The sequence below is a fragment of the Rousettus aegyptiacus genome, unplaced genomic scaffold (assembly GCF_014176215.1).
Source record: "Rousettus aegyptiacus isolate mRouAeg1 unplaced genomic scaffold, mRouAeg1.p scaffold_m13_p_5, whole genome shotgun sequence".
In the NCBI taxonomy this organism is placed as follows: Eukaryota; Metazoa; Chordata; class Mammalia; order Chiroptera; family Pteropodidae; genus Rousettus; species Rousettus aegyptiacus.
This window is the reverse complement of record NW_023416308.1, coordinates 65996188-66016971: the sequence shown is the minus strand read 5'-3', so window position 1 is coordinate 66016971 and position 20784 is coordinate 65996188. Positions and strand designations below refer to the sequence as shown.

Sequence of the window (20784 nt, the reverse complement as noted above, 5' to 3'; positions counted from 1 at the left end):
AGCACCAGGTTATGAGGCAGAAAATATATACACTATAGTAATTATGGTGTTTGGTTAATTAAATGGTCTTATTTCAAGTATTTAAAACATTTTCCCCTATGTTATATAACCACAGAATGTTATGTGAAGGAAAGACTGACGCTATGATTCTCTTATATAATTTCTGCTGTTATAACAACTGGTTACAGTGTTTAGCCAATGTTTTGAATAAGGAATTGGATAAAGATGTTTTAGCAGCCAAAATATACATTTTTACTAAGTAATTAAAAAGTATATTCTAGGCTTAATATATCTACAATTCACTTCCTATTTAATAGTAATGGCATATATAAGAAAATGTTGGTGCTAAAGAATTTTATTCTATTACTTATTATAATTTCAATTATGTATCTAAAACCAATAGATAAATAGATAAATAACAATAATTCATTGTTATTTAATAATATAAAACCCAAGTTTTGTCATTAAAATTTTTTTTAAAATTTTAGATTAATTGTTTCTAAAAGATATCATGTATATCTCTTTCTTAATTAGAACATATTAAACAAATTACATCATTATTTATATTGTTAATATGAAGTATTCTATAATACTATAAAATTTATACATTTAGGACTTATAAAATTGGGTAGGTCTCTTTAGTCTATGCTAAATGGTCTCTAGATGACTATTAAATTTGAGTTTAGCTTATTTTTATTATCTGTTGCTGTGTAATGAATCACCCAAAAACTTAGTGGCTTTAAAACACAATGGTTTTATTTGCTTATGGTTTTGTGCATCAGTGGTTTAGTCTGGTTTTAGCCAGGTAGTTCTGCTGGTTTCTCTCGGGATCACTCTGCAACTCTAGTCTTCGGGTGCTTGACTGGGGCTTCATGGTCTTAGATGTTGTGGAGCTAGTTGTTCACCCTCTCTCTTCCTGGTCTCTCATCTTCAAGTTGGCTAGTTTGGACTTCTTTATGAAGTGGTCTCAAGGTTCCAAGAAATGAGAGTGGAGCCTAGGCTTGGAAGTAGCTTAGTGTCACTTTTGCCACACTGTTTGTCTAAGCAAATTATATAGGGCTTACCCAGGTAGGGTGGGGAACTAATCTCTGTCTCTAATTTTAATAAGCAGAGAAGCAAAGTCATAGGCATTCTGGAATGGGAGAAGTTGTGGCCAACTTCGCACACAATATATATCAGTCTTAACAAATTTTTTCTTCTGCTTTCAACTTTTTACTATTATTTTTATGTCTTCCTCCATCATCTCCTTTCTTTCCTTTTCCTTCTGTGCTAACTTTGCTTTGTTTTTGAAAACCACTTAAGCCACATCACTAGAATGATATGTAAACTAAGAACAGACTTTGAGAGAATTGGGATATTCTTCTGCAAATCAAGTGTATGGTTGTTGTGACATCTCTTTTACCAGTCTCTGATTTTTTTTTTTTTCTTTTTGGACAGATAGTATTTAGGAGGAAGGGTACAGTGACTTCCCTCTTCTCCCGACCCCTCCCCTCTTTTGTACTATGTGCCAAGAGAGTGTTTTCTAAGATACTCTTTACGCATGTGCAGGGTTTCGCAGAGCCTCCCAGGAACTGTTGTGTAGTGTGGTGTGAGAGACAAAGCAGTAAGTACCTCAGGTAGAACACGTCTAAATCCATTCATTTTATAGCTTTTTTTTTTTTTTTAAGATCTGATTTTATTTCAACAAAGAATTTCTTTGCTTAAAAAACAAAACCACCATTTTAGGTTCTTAGACTAGTTGGCTAGCTGAGTTTCGGATGTGTGAGGTTAATTGAATGGTTAAAACACAAATGATTTAAGGTCTTATAAAAATATTTTTGCCTTAAGCTATTTCTAAAATTTATTTTCTAAATGGGGAATTTATAAGCTTTCATTTTATCAGATACTTTAAAAACGTATTTCAGAATTTAGCAACCCTGAATTCAGAGCATCAATTACACATACACACAAAAATATTATATAAGATTAAGGGCTAACTTATATCTAAGAAATCAATGGATATAGAAAAACAGCCAAATGAAAAGTCTTTCAGTATATCGAAGGAGGTATATCATTTAGTCTACAAATGAGGGAATAGATTCTTTTTTTTAAAAAAAAAAAAATCGAAAACTTTGTCAGAAATTGACTGCCTGTTTAAATGTAAAGAAAATAATTAGAAAAGAAAAAAAACTATTCTATAAGTTATAAGTGTGTATTTTTGAAGATATAAAAGTTTAAATGAAAAACAAAAGAGTTTATGGGTGTTATTGTAAGTCCAAATATGATACAGGGCTGGACCTGTCTGGGTTATAGTTCAATTTCTCTCCATCCACATGGGATGGCTTAGGTGGCTCCTTGACCCTTGAGTACTTAAATGTTGATTGAAATTGTTTGTTTTTCTTGTAGTTCTGACCTACAAAGAGGTCAAGGTATAGAGGTTTTCATCTTATATTTGAAGGACTGTTTTTGTGGAGGAAAGATTTATTTTTTATGAAACTAGGCATTACAGGTATAATTTAGAGAAAGGCAGATTTCACTGCAATAATGAGGAAGAATTTTCAAATAGAACTGTCTAAAAAATAGATTTTGTTGCCTAATAAAGTTGATAATTTTTCATTATAGGAATTTTAAGCAAAAGCTATATAGTGATCTTTTATGGTTGTTACAAAAGGGAATAATATAGCAGAAAAGGGGTTAGATTATTCTCAGGGTTTTATCAGTGCATGAGATTCTATGAATGGTCCAAGTAAAGAATCTCTAGGCTTCCTCTAGATCAGTGGTGCCAGCTGGGGGCAATTTTGTACATTCTTCAAAGAGATACTTGCCAATGTTTGGAGACATTTTTGGTTGTCCTCTCTGGTGGTAAGGGGTGCTATTGTTATCCAGTGTATAAAGGCCAGAGATGCTGCTAAACATCTACAATGCACAAGACAGCCTTCTACCTCCTTACCTTCAACAACAAAGAATTATCCACCTTCAAATGTCACTTGTGCCAAGCGTGAGAAATTCTGGGATTTGGCTCTAAGGGGTTTGGCTGAGTGACTTAAATAGTAGTCCATTTGATCTTTGAGACTAGGTCTCTGGGCCTGAAGTGATTAGGCCAGCTAATAATGGCCTTAGGCAAAGGAATGAAGTAGGAAACACTTATTTTCAACAACTTCTTGCCATGCCCTTCCCGTGATCAATTAATTCCATTTCTCTTGAGTTTTGTAAGGTCTGTCTGTATCAATCACCCTTTTGACCTATCAGCTCTGTAATGACTCTTGATCTCATCAGATTTAGCATCCTTGGGCCCATTTCTTCAACATCTGTCCTCTATTACCTAGGTAATCTGAAAAGTGAATATACCTACAGATAGTGATTTAATACTCTTTCCTTAATTTGTGATAATGCCTCAATCTTTCTTTTCCCCTCAGTGATCCATAGTGATTCTGCAGAAGCTTTCCAATGTTATCTAAGCACAGGACTATAAAATTGGAAAATTTGCAAGTTGTCATTTATACATATTGTATGTCAATACTTTATTAAAGCAAGATAATGTGATTGGTGTCTAACACTATTCAGAATTATTTAGATAAAAATTCAAACAAGACATTAGAAATATTTACCTGCATTTATATAAAGCTAATTAGAGCTAGCAACTCAGAGGTATACGAAAATATCAACATAAGCAATTTGAGCACTGGAAATTATTAGTTCTTAGAATGGCCTACAATCACTTAAGTAGAGATCACTTAACTTGCAAGTTAACTATCAGTTTTATTTACACATGTATGCATAAAGGAAATAATCAGGCAATAGTTTTATTTTGAAATTTAGTTGCTGTAAATAAGCAGTTCTGATTTGTAGTTTGGTGGCATAACAATCCAAAATTTGATTATCACCATATTGTTATAGATAATGAGAAGAGTTTTTTCCTGGTCATTCATACTATCTTTACTACTAAGTACTAATTATATTTAACTGTAGAATTTATGTTTTGCTCAAGTAAGTCTCCAGATATATAAAAGTCTAGTTATAATGAAATTTTGAGGCAGAGTAATTTTCAATATTTTAATGTTTAGTTTTCATTAAAAACTGGTCATTTTACCCTTTTTCCTTTTTATAAATATGAAATTATGCTTCCACAAATACCCTTTATACTTTGGCTCCTGGCTTGATTAGTATGAAGAAATGTATACTTAGGGTAGCTTAGACACTGAGACTGTGTGTACCAGGAACCACCTGCTTTCCCTAGGGGCCTTTTCTATTAAAATATTAATCAGACCACTTGTTGTTATAGACATAATTTCCATGTGAAAATTTTGGCTCACATACGTACATGCCTCATTTTTGCTGTGCCCTATATTTAATGTACTAAGAAAATTACATTTAGAAATGCTCATCAGAATTTTGCAGCTTCCACCCCATATTAGTCTGGTTTATTGTTACTAATTAAATTTTGAAGACTGAGAAGGCCAAGTCATATCAGTTTCAAAGTTCTCTGGCTGTTGTAAGAACTTATATTTAAGAGTGTTACTCTATTTCACTCTTAATTATCTTCCCAGCATGACAGTATTGAATTGTTCTGCTGATATTACCGCTTGTTCATCTCATTCTAACTTTGCAGGTGGAGACAGCAATGAGATTTAGATATGGTGCTTTAGAAATATCCCAGGGAGGCCTTTGTGTGTACTGTAATTTTAGAAAGTTTTTTCCGGAAGACTCTAACTTTCTAAACTGTACGATACCTTTAAAAATAGCCACTTGAAAAAATCTGAGGTGGATGAGAGAAATAACTAAGTATGTAATTTAAATGAATGAAGAAAACGAGTGTTTCTTTTGTTCTTACTTATGAAATCATGTTCTATATGTCTATGTCCAATAACCTGCATTTTCAAAGGACTGCTTTGGAATATAACGTAGAGTAAGTATACATTCATGTTATTAGTAACTTTTAATAAAAATTAATATGGGTGTGTACACAAAATAATACTGGAGAAGTAAGCTAAAACTCTGCAACTATGCTAATTGCTGGCAAAAAAGACTGAGTGAACATTAAGAATGCTATTGTGAGAAAGCTTCAGAAAACCTTTGTTCAATTCTTCTGATGCCTTTTAATAACACGGAGAAAATAAAATTGAGATTTAAACTTATTTTTCCTTTCATGACAATTTCTATAGGAGTAGATGATTATCAGGTTGTGAACTTAATTGAGGGATTGAAATACCATATGGGGATCACATTCTTCGTTTGGAAACCTCCCAGTTCACTTAGCTGCAGGCATTATGAAAAAGCAAGTAAGATGGAGAGGAAAAAAACAAGATGGCGGTTTCTTCAAGTACAAATTGTACTTCTATTTGCAGGTACATTATTATGAGTTTATTTAGGAAGTTAGGGACTATTATCCTTTGGTAAGAGGATTCTGAAGAGGTATTGTGGATATAAATCCATCCATCCATCTATCCATCCACACATGCATACATATAATACATAATATTGTCATTAGTAATATAAGAATAAGGTACTTTTAACGGGTAAGAGTTTGTACATACATTTCCAGATATTAGTGCCTAAAATTATGATTTTGACTTTCAGACAGACAAAGACTGCCTCCTTCATTTTAGGTCATATGGTAGATTTTTCATCCTTGAACCTGGCTATATACACATTTCCTAGAAGGTCTTGACCATATGCAACTAGAATAAAGCTTCTGCTTTCTATGATAGAGGTAACCTCGGTCTATTAATCTCTTCTCTTTAATCATTTTGGAATTCATAACTAATAGCTAATACTGCATAAAACTTGATTTTACAGTTGCACTAGATTTTTATCTCTGTTTATTCTTATTTCATTTTTACAGTTGGAACAAGACTAGATAAGCATCTAAATTTCCTCTCATTGCTGTAGATACATTAGATAATGAGCAAAGTTGACTTTGGATTTTAAAAAATTTCGGTAGTGATTTTTTATTCTTTTATCACACTCTCGTCTGTGAACTGTGAATATACTTTTGTTGGTATTTTGAAAACCTGCGTATTTTAATATCACTATGTCCCTTACTGATAAACTAGATACTGAACCTGTCTTGCTGATTGGCGGCGGGGGGGACAGGGAATAAAGCACAGAAAAAAGGTTACTGAACATAGATAAGAGGACTTGATCTATTGTTTCCCTGGTGTAATAGTCATGGAGTGATCAAAAGGAAAAATTGTCTGTGTATTAAGTTTAGAAGAAGTGATTGAAAAGTCTTCCATAGTTCATCGATTCAGAATTGAAGCACATGCTACTCCCTTCCCAATCCCTTTTTTGTAGAGGTAATGTTCATTTTAATTGTACTCCAAAACTTTTCAAGTGTTCGTTAGGAAAAAAAAAAAAACCATTAATTCCGGACCTTTCTTTTCTGAAGAAATGGTAGGCAGTGGAAACAGTATGTAGAGAGGAATCTGCAGCTGGATAGAAATAGTGAGAACCAGGACAGATGTGAGCAATGCCATGCCTAATCAAGGAAAGGTTTTTTTTTCAAATGAATTCTGGAATGAACATATGCCCAAAGAACTGGCAGATGGCTTCATCGTGGACACAAGGAACACCATTTGAGAGAATTAAGTGACATTCCATTATACCAGTACATGAGTAAAGTATCCGTATGCTGTGTTTAAAACAAAAGTAAGGCTAGTATATATTTTTCTGTTTCTTGTTGATGGCTATTTTGGGGAGTATTATGTATTAGGATTGAGTTGGTTCTCAGTGGACACTTAAAAATATGAAACTCAGCTAGAGGGGAGCTGTTGGCCCTTTGTCTACAGCGTGGTGTAATTTAGTGAAGTAGCGAGTACTGTCCTCCTGATCTCCTTTGTTAGAATGAAAATAACCCTCCCTCTTATGGTATTTCTAACCTTTATCAAATGATAAAGATCTGAATTGCCACAGTGCCATGTGTTGTGGTCCTGCTGTGACCTCTCTATTAAGTAATCTGGAAGCTCTTATTTATTTATTTTTGTAATGCCTCTGAGAGAAAAACATAATATCACTCTAAGCCTGGTTCTTATTTGAGGTTAATGGGAATATCACCCTTTGGATGAAAATAACTAACTTACTACAAATTGTCTACTTATAATAATGAGGTTTCATGTAGCTGACCCGTCTACTTTGCCCTGGTGAAAACACAATATTTTTTCAGCTTTAACTTTGCTCTGGGTCCATATAAAAACTTTCTCTCCTCCTCCATGTGCTGAATGACATGAGATTTGTTTTGTTTTGTTTTCTGAATTGAAAAAGTAACATGTTTGGTAGCATTATGGTAAAGAATGGTGGTCTCTTACATTGTTCTGTAAACATATTGGAAAACTGGCTTATGCAACTTTTTTGTCATCTCACTTTATATGTAAACATGTAAAGTTTTTAGTTTATGATTGTAATATTTAGATTACTTATTTAGAAATTTAAAAAGTACATTTCTTAAATATGTTTTTTTTATTAGAATATTTTATAGAAGCTTTGAGGATTATGGAATTTTCTTTTTCACCTTTACTTTTCTTAAGTCCGGTTTATAATGTAAACAATGAGTTTGTTGACAGAGACTATTTCCTAACTTACTTTTTTATCTGCTGTGCATGAAAATAAGAGATGTTTTAAAATTAAGTTGAATAAAATTTATAAAAGCTGTAATTATTTAATGGAAGTTTTAAAAGAAATCTTTGAAATCCATCATAGCTTGGGTTTTGGAATCACATCTGCTTCCCCAAACTGGCTGTCCCATAGATAGTTAGGGACTGAGTCTAACTATTTCTCTTAACCTTTTCTCTGAAATTAGTATAATAGTCCCTACGTTGTAGGGCTATTTTGAGGATTGTGTAAAGTGAAGTAAGTCAAGACTTAATACAGCGTGTGACACAGAGGAGCATTTAGTAATACCAGTAATTGATGTTGTTGTTAACACTGTTATTTTAATTATTGTAATACTGAACTTTGAAAGAACTTTATCCTTATTCCTCCCCTCCTTTTTAAAAAGATGACAGACATTGATTAAAAAAGTTGGACTCATTCTGGAAATTATTCCTACCTTGGAAGTACAGTAGCCACTAAATTAACATTAATAAGAATAAAATATTTTCTAGAGGCAGAGGGATATAATTGAAAACCTGAAATTGAAATCAGGTAGTCCTAGCTTTGAGTCTTAATTCAGCTACTTAAATATTTTGTGATTTTAGGTGAGTAACTTATCTTCTGAGTCTATCTTCGGGTCATCTTTAAAATGGGACTAATAAAAACCTATCTTGAAGAGCTATTGTTAGTAGAAATAATATTTTAAAAATATCTTATACAGTGCTTGGTACTATTAATCAATAGTAGTTTATTATCTATTTTATTTCTCTACTTCCCTATTTCTCTATGCTCTCTGCTCCTTTTTTATTTTCTTGATTTACCTTTGCTAACTTTCTATCTTTAAATTCTCCTATGGTTTCTTTTGGCTCCTTTCTCTTTCTTTTCATATTTGTTTCTTTTCCTATTTGTTTTGAGTTGCATTTTTAATGATTGTTAATTATCAGTTAATTGACCATAGAGAAATGGATGGGGAAGAAAAGAGACAGCTGACTGTCTTGATAATTTTTAAATGTCATTAACAACTTTTACTTCCAAAAAACTGCATTTTCTTTACCTGATAAAGTAGAGATGTAAATGAAGTGCTTGCTGGGTGATGATAAAGTCTAATTGGTTTTTTAGTTCCAGTTCTGAGAATATACTTTCAATGGGTATTTGTTTCGTAAATGAATTTGTATCTTGGTTTTTAAGTTTTTAAAAAAGATCGAATTTCTCCAAATATAAGTCTCTATCTGTAAACTTTTTTAAATAATGAGTTGTTTTAAAGCCGTTTATATGTTTTAAAAAATATGCCAGCAGAATTAGAATTTTGTCGTATTAAGGAATGCAACTTTTGGATTGTATTAGTTATTACGTATTGAAATTTTCAATAGTTACATACTTTGTTGTGTGTGTGTGTGTGCACGCATGCACGTGCACATATGTGTTTTAATAGCAGACAAAATAGACAAAAAGCAGCTTACCTACTTACCATAAAAGGACAGGATATCATATAGTCTGTACTTTCCAGCCTTTTATCTAACATAGCTGTTTCTATAACTGGAAAATTTCAAGCTTAATATCTTGTCAGACTCTGTTTGCTTACCTTGATGTATAAATCAAGAATGATGAGCAGTGCAAGGAAGAGACTAGGCCCAAGTTTTTGGCATATGTAATGTAATTTCCCTCAGTTACATTCAGTTCAGTCAGACAAATACTTTCACTTGCTTAGTACATACATATATTGTGAGATTTGTCTCTTTATATGTTAGTGATATTTTGCTTGGAAATAATTTGGTTGTATACTGGAAAATAAATGACTGTAGATTCTTAGAATTTTGTGGTTCAGAAGGATCCTACAGATTAATCTAATTTCTTTTAAAGATGAAAAAGTTAAGACTTGAACTAATTTGATCAAGTTTATAGACATAAATTTGGAGACCCGAGATTCCTTTCTTAATTCTAGTCTGGCGTATATGGCCCTAGTTTCCCATTAAGTTTTTTGTCCTTTTCCTGTATTTGTTTTGTCAAGGAAAGAAAACTTTAAAAAAATCAACAAATATAGCTGCTAATCTGAAACAAAGGGACAGATTAAAAAGATGGACTGTATATTATGTGAGAATTGAATCGTATAAGGATTTTTTAAAGTTATAAAGCAATACATAGCTATTTAACTTAGAATGGTGCTGCTTAAAATTATGTGTTAGCTGAAGCGAATCAATATTATGATACTACTATATTGTGTGTCAAAGTCAAAATATATACTTTGCAAATTATAATAATACTTATTCATCCAATAAGAGTGGTTTCCCCGAGAGGACATGCAATAATCTGTGTTTTCAGAAAAGCTGAAAATATTTAGTGGAGTCTAAAATTTAGTCTTTTAAAAAGTATATGAATGGGAGTACTATTTAGTTGTTTTGAAAGATGGTTGCTATAAATAAAAATTAACATCATTTTCAAAAGCCTTATATAATATATCAAGAATCCATGTATAGAATTAGGTAAAGAGTCTGCCCTTTGGAACTTTATGGTCTAAGTTCTGATAGAAAATAAAAGTATACAGATACCCCAGAAAGCATTGCCTAAATATACTGAATAATTAAGAAAATAATACAATGGGATGTTTTGGTGATTACCTTTTGTAGTTTGAAGTGTAAATATTCTGTCCTAATACTGGTATTGGAATGATTTGTTAATACACCTGCATTTCCACTAGACTGACCTCTTAAGGGCAACAGGAATCAAGTATTACATAGTTCTGTTTCCCTGGTATGCTGATAGTATAGCAAGTACTGAATAAATACATAAATGATGGTGAGAACTTGTAGTTCCTTGTCTGTTCTATTTCACTCAAAGATCGTGTGGGCTTCTGGTAGTCTGGGGCTTACCTTTGTATCTTTCTCTCTTTGACTTGCTAAGTTGCAAAGTATTAGCAACACATAGACACCAAATCAATTTTTGGGAATTGGTGGGCGGATACATGCTAAAATATGAATGACATATTCATAGGGCAAGGGGAAATTTATTGCCCTTTTTCCTGAAAACAGGGATGAGATTTCAGTATTTATTTGAATAATGGAAGAAAGAGGGCTCAATGAAGACAAAGGGAAATGGACTTGATGAGTAATGAAGGTCAGACAGCAAAAAGCATCATTGTCTTTGGACATCCTTAAGGAGTGGTTAAAAGCACTGTGATCAGGGGTAAAGAACATTTAATTATGTTAAAGAAAAGCAGAAGAGTTCTGTGGTAGGAAGTAGTTAAATGTACCATCTGTTTAGGTTTCTAGAAGACTTTAAAGTGTCTTCAAGATACATGCCTTAACCATTTTGAGAATTAAATGGTAAAAACAGCGTTCTTTACCAGGCCATACTCACATAGGGCTATATTTACATTTGTCATATTTCTGGTTATTTTTAGGATTTTGAAGTATTTCATTATTGTGATATTGTTTCTTCGTTAGATCCTTGAGAAAGAATAGTTTTCATATAATTCTACATGACATAGTAATGACAGCAATAGTACAGTTTTTTTTTTTCTGAAAGTTTTTAAAGTTCTATAACCAAGAAGCCATGTATTGTAAATCTGTCACTTCCTGAAAAGTCATTCCAGAGAAAACAATATTTTCTAGTTGAGTGAACTTTACTTTTACATTATTCGTTATACTTTCCTTACACTCTTGGCTTAAACGTCTTTTGGCATAATGCATTATGAGATTTTTTTTATGTAATTACTTTTATTTAACCACCCATATCCTTAGTACAAATAATTAATAATGACATTATTTCTAGATTTTTATATTAGTATATTCTGTTTCAAAAAGCAAAAATGGTTTCTAAAAGATAATAATCTTAAAATAAGCAAGTGGTATGAAAAGCGGGTAAATAAACTGATCAAGAACAAACAAAAAGGTTTATAAACCTGAGAGACTCAGTTTCACTCATAAGAAGAATGCAGCCATAATATATTATTTCTTTCACCCACCATTTTGGTAAAGATAAAAATAGTTTGATAAAACACAGCTTTTGTGAGAATAGGGAAATAGCCAGTCTAAGGAAATAGCTACTTTTCATATACATTTGATGGGCCTGCATCAAAATTAAAAATGCACCTATCCCTTGATGGAGTGAATTTACCTCCTGGTATATAAGTGGACATGTTCACATAGTATCCTTTGGTATTCAGTATTTATTGCATCCACTCTAAATATCTATTCATAGACCGTTAGGTAAACTTCAGCCTTTCTGTGTGTGTGTGTTTGTGTAGGTGTATGTGTGTAAAATCCAAAAGGTATAAAACAATGTTTTTATATAATACATATTTATACACACAAAATTATACATAGACAGGATACCAGAGATCTGGAATAGAGGGTACTTTCTTTTCATTGTATTTTTGTTCAATTTAAATTTAGTGTTTATTGTGTGCATGTGTTACTTTGTAAAAAAAATCAGCCTCAATAGCATTTCGAGATGTAATTTATATGCTCTAAAATTTACCAGTTTGAGTTGTCAATTCCATGCATTTTTAGTGTATTTGCCGAGTTGTCCACCTGTCCATACAATCTAATTTTAGAAATGTTTTATTGCCTCCAGAAGAAACCTTGTACCATTTGCAAACATTTCCAATCATCACTCACTCCCTTAGCTCTAGACATTCATTATCTGCTTTCTGTGAACAGCGTTGTCTATTCTGGAATTTCATATAAATGATATTATTATACAGCATGTGGTCATTTATAACTGGTTTCTTTCACTTAAAAAATGTTTTTGAGGCTGATCCATGTTGTAGCAGGCCCTAGATCACTTTTTGATTTTTAAGAAAATGTTAAAAACTGAAGAGAAAATAGCAATTTCAAAATTACTTATCCTGTTTAAGTATATTATGCAATGGTTGGGAAATGGAAAGGAATCACAGAGAAATTATTTCTTGTTATCGGTTATTGAGGAACTGTGATATACTAGTCACTCTGTTAGGCTTTTTGTATGTTATCTCATTTAATCCTTACAATATATGTAATAGATAGTATTATTTCCACAAATGAGTAAATGAAGTGATATGATTATTACTTTTATGTGTTAATTTAGACATAAAAGTGTAGAATATAAAAATAGATGTGTGCAGATGTATACTTTACAGCCAAAGTTAGAATATGTTAAGTGCTATAACATTACCACTATGTACAGTGAAAATATCATTTCCTAGCCAAACAAGTCTAATAGAACTTTTTGTAATTATAGAGATGTTCTTTTTCTGTTCTGTTCATTATAGTATCTACTACCACATGTAGCTTATTGATTACATGATATGGCTAGTGTGAATGAGAACCGAATTTTGATATTATTTAATTTAAATTAATTTAAATTTCAATAACCACATTCAGCTTCTGCCCATGACCTAACAGTTATGGGATAATCAGGGTAATCCTTATGCTTCTGATTGAAACAGTCAAAATGTTGGATAATCAAAACATCAGCAAAACAACTGAAACAATGATTTTAAGATTCTGGACATTAGGTACAGAAAGGCAGAGATCCTTGAGAATTTGGAAACAAATGAAATAACCCCTCTGATTATACTAGCTATGTCTTGAGAGAGTTTCTAAGCAATGGGTTAAAGAGGAAGCATTTGAAGTCTAGAGGACTTTCTGAGTTAAGGAAATAGAGTGGAGAGTGAGAGTAGACCATGCTGGATAGAGGTCACAGAAGACTAGATACTAGAGGAAAGTACTCAGCTGATTACTAATTAGGATGAACATGTAAGGGAAGAAATACCCCAGGCCAAGGAAAGTGCTACCTGAAAGGATTAGAGGTCCTTAATTGAGTGCTTGGCACTCAAATAGCAGCAGGAATAGATTCCTTACCAGCCACACTGGAACATCTCAAGATCCATTTTGCACTGAGTAAAATTCTCGGTTATGAGGGATTATTAGCCCTAAATTGAGCACTACTCTTCTCTCTCCTAAAATATCTTAAAACCAAGTCCTTAAAGAATTAAACTGTTTCCAATAACTGTGTCCCAGAATAAAACTCAAGAAGATTTATGGGAATACAAGAGTAGCCAGCACCCACCAAGGTAAACTTCACAATGTCTACTATCCAGTTAAAATTAAAAGATATGCAATAAAAACAGGAAAATTTGATCCATAATGTGGAGATAAATCAGTCAATACCAAACCCAAATTCATAAAGCTGTTAGCAGGCAAGAACATTAAAAAGAGTTATTATAACTGAATTCTGTAGTTTCAAAAAGTTAGAAATATGGAAAATAGGGGAAAAATCCAAACCAAATTCCTGGAAATAGTAATTACAATATGTAAGATAGAAAATTTCTGGATGGCATTAATGACATTCTGTATTACAGAACACAATATTAGTAAACTCGAAGACATCACAATGGAAATGATCCAGAATGAAACAGAGTAAAGGGAATTTTTTTACAAAATAAAGAACTTTTTTGAGTTAGGGGACAACTTAAGGTGACCTGCTGTGCATTAAATGGAGTTCTTAAAGAAGAAGAACAGGGGGAAGAAAAAAAATTGATATAATAATAATTGAAAAACTTTCAAGAAACATGAAGAAGACTACTCCAAAGCACATTATAATCAAATTGTAAGAAGATATTGGAGTGATGTTCATGGAGCAAACTACTGAAATAAAATGATCCATCAACCTAGAAATCTATATATAGTGAAAGCAACTTTCAAAAAAAGGTGAAATCTTTTTAGACATAGATTTTTGAATTGAAATAACCACACTTGGCTTCTGGCCATGACCTAATAATAGTTACAAGGAAAATTAGGATAATCTTTACCCTTCCAAATAGAAACAACCAAAATGTGAGCAATCATATGAAACAATGGTTTCAAGATCCTTGATTTTAGGCATTGAAAAATAGTTAAAACATAGTGGTTTTATAATGTAGATAAAGGTACAATGGGTGACAACAATTGCACAAAGATCATGAGGGGAAAAATGGAAGTATACTGTTGCAAGTTTCTATATGTAAGTGGTATAGTATCACTTGAATGGAGGCTGTATCAACGTAAAGATATATACTATAAACCCTAAAATAAACACTAATATAATCCAACAAAGGAAAGAAATTGGAGTAAAAAAAAAATAGTTAATCCAAAGAAGGCAGAAAAGAGGAAATTGGAAACAAATAAGAGAAAATAGAAAAATAAATAGCAAGATGATAGATTGAGTTCTGAATTACCAATAATCACATTCAGTGTAAACAATTTAAACATGTCCCTGAAGGAGTAGAGATTGTTTCAGGTAGGATAGAAAGCAAGAAACAATGATATGATGCCTATAAGCAATGAACTTCAAATATAAAGACCCAATCAGTTAAAAGTAAAAGAATGAAAAAACTAACAATAATCAGAAGACAGCTAGAGATATGTGATCAGATAATACATATTTCAGAGCAAAGAGTATTATCAGAGGTAAAGAAGGTAATTTATCATGATAAAGTAGACAGAATTCAAAATGTTTATGTCCCTAATAAGAGAGCTTCAAAATTCACCAAGGAAAAACAGATAAAACTGCAAGGAGAGATTGTGGTGACAACTCCACAATTACAGTAGGATATTTTGACACCTTGTCTCAATAACTGACTGAGCAAGTGAACAAAAAAATCAATAAAGATATGGAAGATTTGAACCAACAATGTCAACCATTTGACATAACTAACACTTATAGATCCTTCTGCCCAGCAACAGTAGAATGCCTGTTCTTTTAAAATGAGTATGAAATATTTATCAAACATAGAACATATTCTGGGACATAAACTAAATTTTGATAAATTTAGAAATAACAAGTCATATAAAGAAAGTGTTTTTTGACCATAATAGAGTAAAATAAGAAGTTAATAACAGAACAATTTCTGAAAATCCTCAAACATTTGGAAACTAAATAACACACTTCTAGATCGTGGATCATAGAAGTAAGCAAAAGCAAAATTAGAAAGTATTTTGAATGGAACAAAAGTACATACCCAACTTATCAAAATTAGTAGGATACATGTACAGCAGATCTTGGTAAATTTATAGCATTATACATCTAAATTAAAAAAGAAAAAAGAACTTAAATCAATGGCCTACATTTCTACCTTAAATCAATGGCCTACATTTCTACCTTGAAGAAACTAGGAAAACAAAACCAAATTAAATCCAAAGTGAATAGAAAGAAGGCATTAATAAAGATCAAATTGAAATGAAGTAAATCCGTCCAAGTAAACTTGAATATATAGTGGTAGAAATAATCCAAGTGAAAGAAACATGGAGAGTAAAGAGAAAAACTTTGTTGGCGATCTAAGCTTTTGGTCATGACATGGGTACTAGATTCTTTCCATGTACATCTTAGTATGTTGTATTTAGTATGGTGTATTTGAGGGGAGCTTCTTTAAACCAGATTTACTATGTGTTCTGATGCCTCCTTTTAGAGAAAAATTTTTAAGTGGACATTTGTTTTTATTGAAAACTTGACATTCATTCCCCCTTTTTTTTATTTGTTTGTTTTTTTGATGATGACATTGGTTAATAAAATCCAATAAGTTTCAGCTGTACACTTTAACAGTAAGGCATATATGTATTTACACTGTGTATTCACTTCCCATAGTTAAGGGGGTCAAATATGTGGTGACAGAGGAATTTTTTTAATAGTTTATATCCCACAAAGGATGATTATATTTTTAGGAGCTTTTCTTATTGATTGTAATTGGTCGACAATAAAATCTGGTCATCTTAGTAGTAATAAGCATTATGATTTATTTGCTGATTTCATTATATAAAAGCCATTGTCTTTGTTCTTAACGTTCTTCTTCAGACATTCTTTTAAAAATTCAATTACACTTGACATACAATATTATATTAATTTCAGGTGTACAACATACTGATTAGACATTTATATAACTTACAAAGTGATCACCTCATAAGTTTATCACCCCCACCTGACACCATACATAGTTATTACAATATTATTACTATATTTCCTATGCTGTGCTTTACATCCCTGTGACTATAACTGCCAATTTGTACCTCATAATCCCTTCACATTTTTTTACCCAACCCCCCAGATTTTCTCTCATCTGGCAACCCTCAGTTTGTTCTCTGTATCTATGAGTTTGTTTCTGTTTTGTTTGTTCATTTTTTTTTTTTTTAGATTCCACATATAAATGAAATCATACGCTATTTGTCTTTCTCTATTTCACATAGCATAATAACTTCTAGGTTCATTCTTGTTGCAAATGGCAAGATTCACTCTTTTTAATGGCATTCTTAGAAATAATTTAAAAAACTGGTTCTTTTTTTGAATTCTATTATCCTTCTACCCAGTCTTTATACACATGTACATATTGTAATTTGTGTACATATTTTATAAGGTATATAATTTTATTTCTATACATATATCTGTGTGTATAGTCATTATTGTCTTAATATGGCTTATTTGAAAGGTAGAGAATATGATAGATGAATGACCACTTTTGCACATCTTTAAATTGTTTCAGATACAAGATTTAATAGTAGGTATTTTGTTTTTATAAGACATACCAATGACGATCTCAGAGTTTTCTTTTTGCAAATAATGTATTTTCTCCTTGTTATAGGTCCTTTTGTTCTGCATCACCGCTGCCATGTACATGTTCTTTTTCAGGTATGTTCTATTTTACCTATTTATTTTAATAGAAAAAAATAGCGTTTCTTTGTAATTTTTTATCAAGCATGTAACTAAAATGTTCCCCAAATAATTATCACCTACAAGTGGCATGAGTTTTGTTTTGTTCTTCTTTTTCTAAAGAGGTAAGAGATAAATGATTCCTCATTAGTAAATAGAGAAGAGAGATAAGGGAGATTTCTTTTTTCACATTTTACTTATAGGTTTATTTGTAAAGCTGAATATATAAATTTATAGCCCTTAAATCCTGATAGGTGTTTTTCATGGGCTTGATTTTAGTTATTCTTCACTCTTCTTATATAACAATTGATATTTTAAATTTAAATGAGAAAAAGTGACTGTAAGGTTTAATATAAGCCTTCTGTGAAGGTAACTTAGCACATTAATCATATGTAATAGTAAATAATTGTAAAATATTAAATTAGTCCATAATGTCGAAGTTCTACTTTTCATTGACATTAAGACTTTGAAAAATGTGAGTGAGTGTTAAGATGGCTCAAGATTTCAGTGCCAATAAAAAGGATGTCTGTTATTGTTACATAACCATAGTAGTATGGGAATAGGATTATTGTTTGGGAAGAGCCTGATCTTCATAGTATTCATTTTCAGTGATAACCAGTAATTCCCATTTATTTCCCTCTTATTGCACTCATTTGAATAGATTTTTTCTTGATATTTCTGAATATAGGCAGAATTCAATCAGCAGGAAGGACTAGGCCTTTAAAATTAAAATTTATACTTAATTGACAAAGGCAGTAATGGATTTTAATAAGATATATTTGATATATTTATCTTTTTTAACCTAAATAATGTAATTAAATTGTACCAGAATTTTCGAACAACTAATTTCCTGCCAGAACATTTTAATAAATACTTGATAAGCACAATGATAGAATTTTAATTTATTTCGACTTTATCAAATGTGTTATATGCAACTATAAAATGATGATGTTGCTATAATTCTTGTAAAGAGACAGCTAGTCTGTTAGAAGGGGGGAAAAATGAATAGTTTCAAGGTAGGGAGGACTTGATCTGCAAAGAATTGATAATGGGATGTGTTGTATTTCCTGTCAGTTATTAGTGACTGAAAAATCATTGCAGCTCTCTGGTGCTCTTTGTAAAATTGTTTGACCTGCTATTTTAATATATAGCTTCATACACGCTCTACAATGTCTGTGGTCTCTTATATTTTAATAATAGGGTTAGGGTAGAGGAGTTAAGAACAATGACTACTTCATTTTATCGGTTTCAAAAAACTTCATCATTGTATTCAGACACATTATTAGGAAGTATTGCAAAAAGCTTACATGGTTTATCTTTATGTTCTGTCTAGTTCGAAGAGATAAAGCATACCAATGTAAAAAAGATAAAAACTTAGAAACATATCTTTTGTTGATATACACAGGAAGAGTGTACAATATCAAGTAAATCTTTTTGTGAAAATTCCTAACAGAACAGGCAATTAAATGAAACAGTCCTTCTCAATAAGGCACTTAAAGACAGGATATTTGATCAACATTTAGCACTTCTTATTCATCAGAAGTTTTTGAGGTTTAAAAACATTGTGTATTGAATATAGCGATAATGCTCAATTTTTAGCATGGTTCTTTGAAAACTGCTACCATAACCTAGTATTTTTGGTGTAGAAAGAAAATCAACCCTATAAATATGTATTTTGGTGCAGAGCTACAGAGCCTTTTCCTGTTTCAGTCACAAAGTCTAGGTTAAAAACAACAATTTAAAATACTTTCCAGAAGGCTCAATACAAGGTTTTAGTGCCAAGATAAACATTTTTAATTTTCTGAGGAAAGGAGTTGTTTTTCTCCTAAAAGAAGCACTATCACCAAATTCCTAGTGTTCTTGGCAGAAGTTAGTGTGAATAACTCAAAAAAAGAGGTTTGGTAAATGGTTAAGAAAAACTATTTATAAAGTACTACAACCAAATAAAACAACGTTATATGTTTGTTTGAATTCTAGCATGTGTTTAGAATGAACAAACAATATGTTGTACATAGCAGTTAACAGAGCCAATTGCATTAGAAAATTTTATTCATAAGATTCAATTTTATTATAAATAAAGAAACCTGAGGAAACGTTTATTACATTTATTAACAATTATTTTAGTTCTAATTGTATAAAACTGAATAAGAAAATATCAAATTATATCATCCTCAGGACTCCATTTATGGTAACTTCCTTTGAGAAGAGAATAAGGGAAACATCTTACATTAGAAATGAGTCAACATATGTTTTTATCCTAAGTCATAACTGGGAAAAAGGGAAATAAGACCCCGTTTCACTAGAGAGAAAATGTGCCAATTTTTTTTAAACGAGAAATTTAAGGAAATAGTTCCATAAGTATTTTCTAAAAGTGATATGATGTGATGATTATAGTATGAATTTACCTAAGAAGCAACACAATGTTCTTAGTACTCAAATTATGGTTATCAAAGTATATAGAGAAAATATCATTCTTTTGCATAGCATTTAATAGTTTTTTTTTTTTACAGTTTTTTTCACACATATTATTTCATACATGGTGATCTTGATTTTCAGTTTGTAAACCAAAAATAAACCTTACATTCAGATGGAATCTTGGGAACACTTCTGAGGCTTGGGATGAGGAATGATAATATGTGAAGAGAGAGTTCTAGTTTTTTCTAGTTCTTAACCAGCTGGCCATTCAGCCATCCAGCTGTCTATTAATACCAGCACGTACTATGGATTCTGTTAGGAATTGCAGTACAATATATTGAAGATGTTTTGAAAGAAATCTTTCTATACAACCCCAGTGAGCGTTCTTCATAATGGTTCTACCTCTTTCATTCATTTTATTATTTTTTATGTTACTATCATAGCTTCACCTTAGAGCATTATCTGTCGCTATCAATTTAGGTCAAACAAATTAAAATTGAAAGTTTTATAAAATATTTTTGTCTCATGCATCCCTTTAAAATATTTCTTTACTTTCAAATATGTATTTATGGGTAAAGCAACCCATGTTTTTTACAAGCCAAAGAATTAATCATAGTTGTTGATTCTGGTTTGACTAGGATCATCCCAGCAGTCATATAGAGAAAAGAAATGAGTTTCCTTTGAACTGCCAGTTCTCTTTTGTTTTACTTGAGAAGCAAAGGAAAGAATCAACAACACAAACATCATTTCAAAACTATTACACTTAAACTTGCTCATAAAAAAGTAATGAAACATGCAGCACTTTAAAAAATTATAAGTTTTATTTTTGACATTAGGTATCTGTGTATGAAGAACACTTAATATTTTTTAAAAAGAAATAATTCAGCTTTACTTTTCTTTAAATGATTTGATTTAACACAGTATTATAAAGCATATTATGACAGTTTCGATCCCATCCTAGTGAATAGCTAGCTAGAAATCCTTCCCTCCTGCCTTTGCAAAGGCAGCCACAGATCCGAATTTGTTATGTAGATATAAAGGCTCAGATTTGTTGTCATAGCACAGACTCTACAGCCTGTATGATGATTCATAATAGACATATCTCAATCGGATATAAACATTGAAAAGCATCACATTTTTAGTTAG

General features: G+C 31.5%; 1 protein-coding gene across 2 annotated transcripts in view; it reads left to right on the top strand.

The window, feature by feature from the left end:
- TMEM135 (transmembrane protein 135) overlaps positions 1-20784 on the top strand; it is a 190809-nt gene that overhangs the window by 95605 nt on the left and 74420 nt on the right. For both annotated transcript variants that reach the window (XM_016160293.2, XM_016160292.2), the window contains one exon: positions 17156-17202. In XM_016160293.2, coding sequence (XP_016015779.1) covers positions 17156-17202 — 47 coding nt within the window. The remainder of the gene's footprint in view (positions 1-17155; positions 17203-20784) is intronic.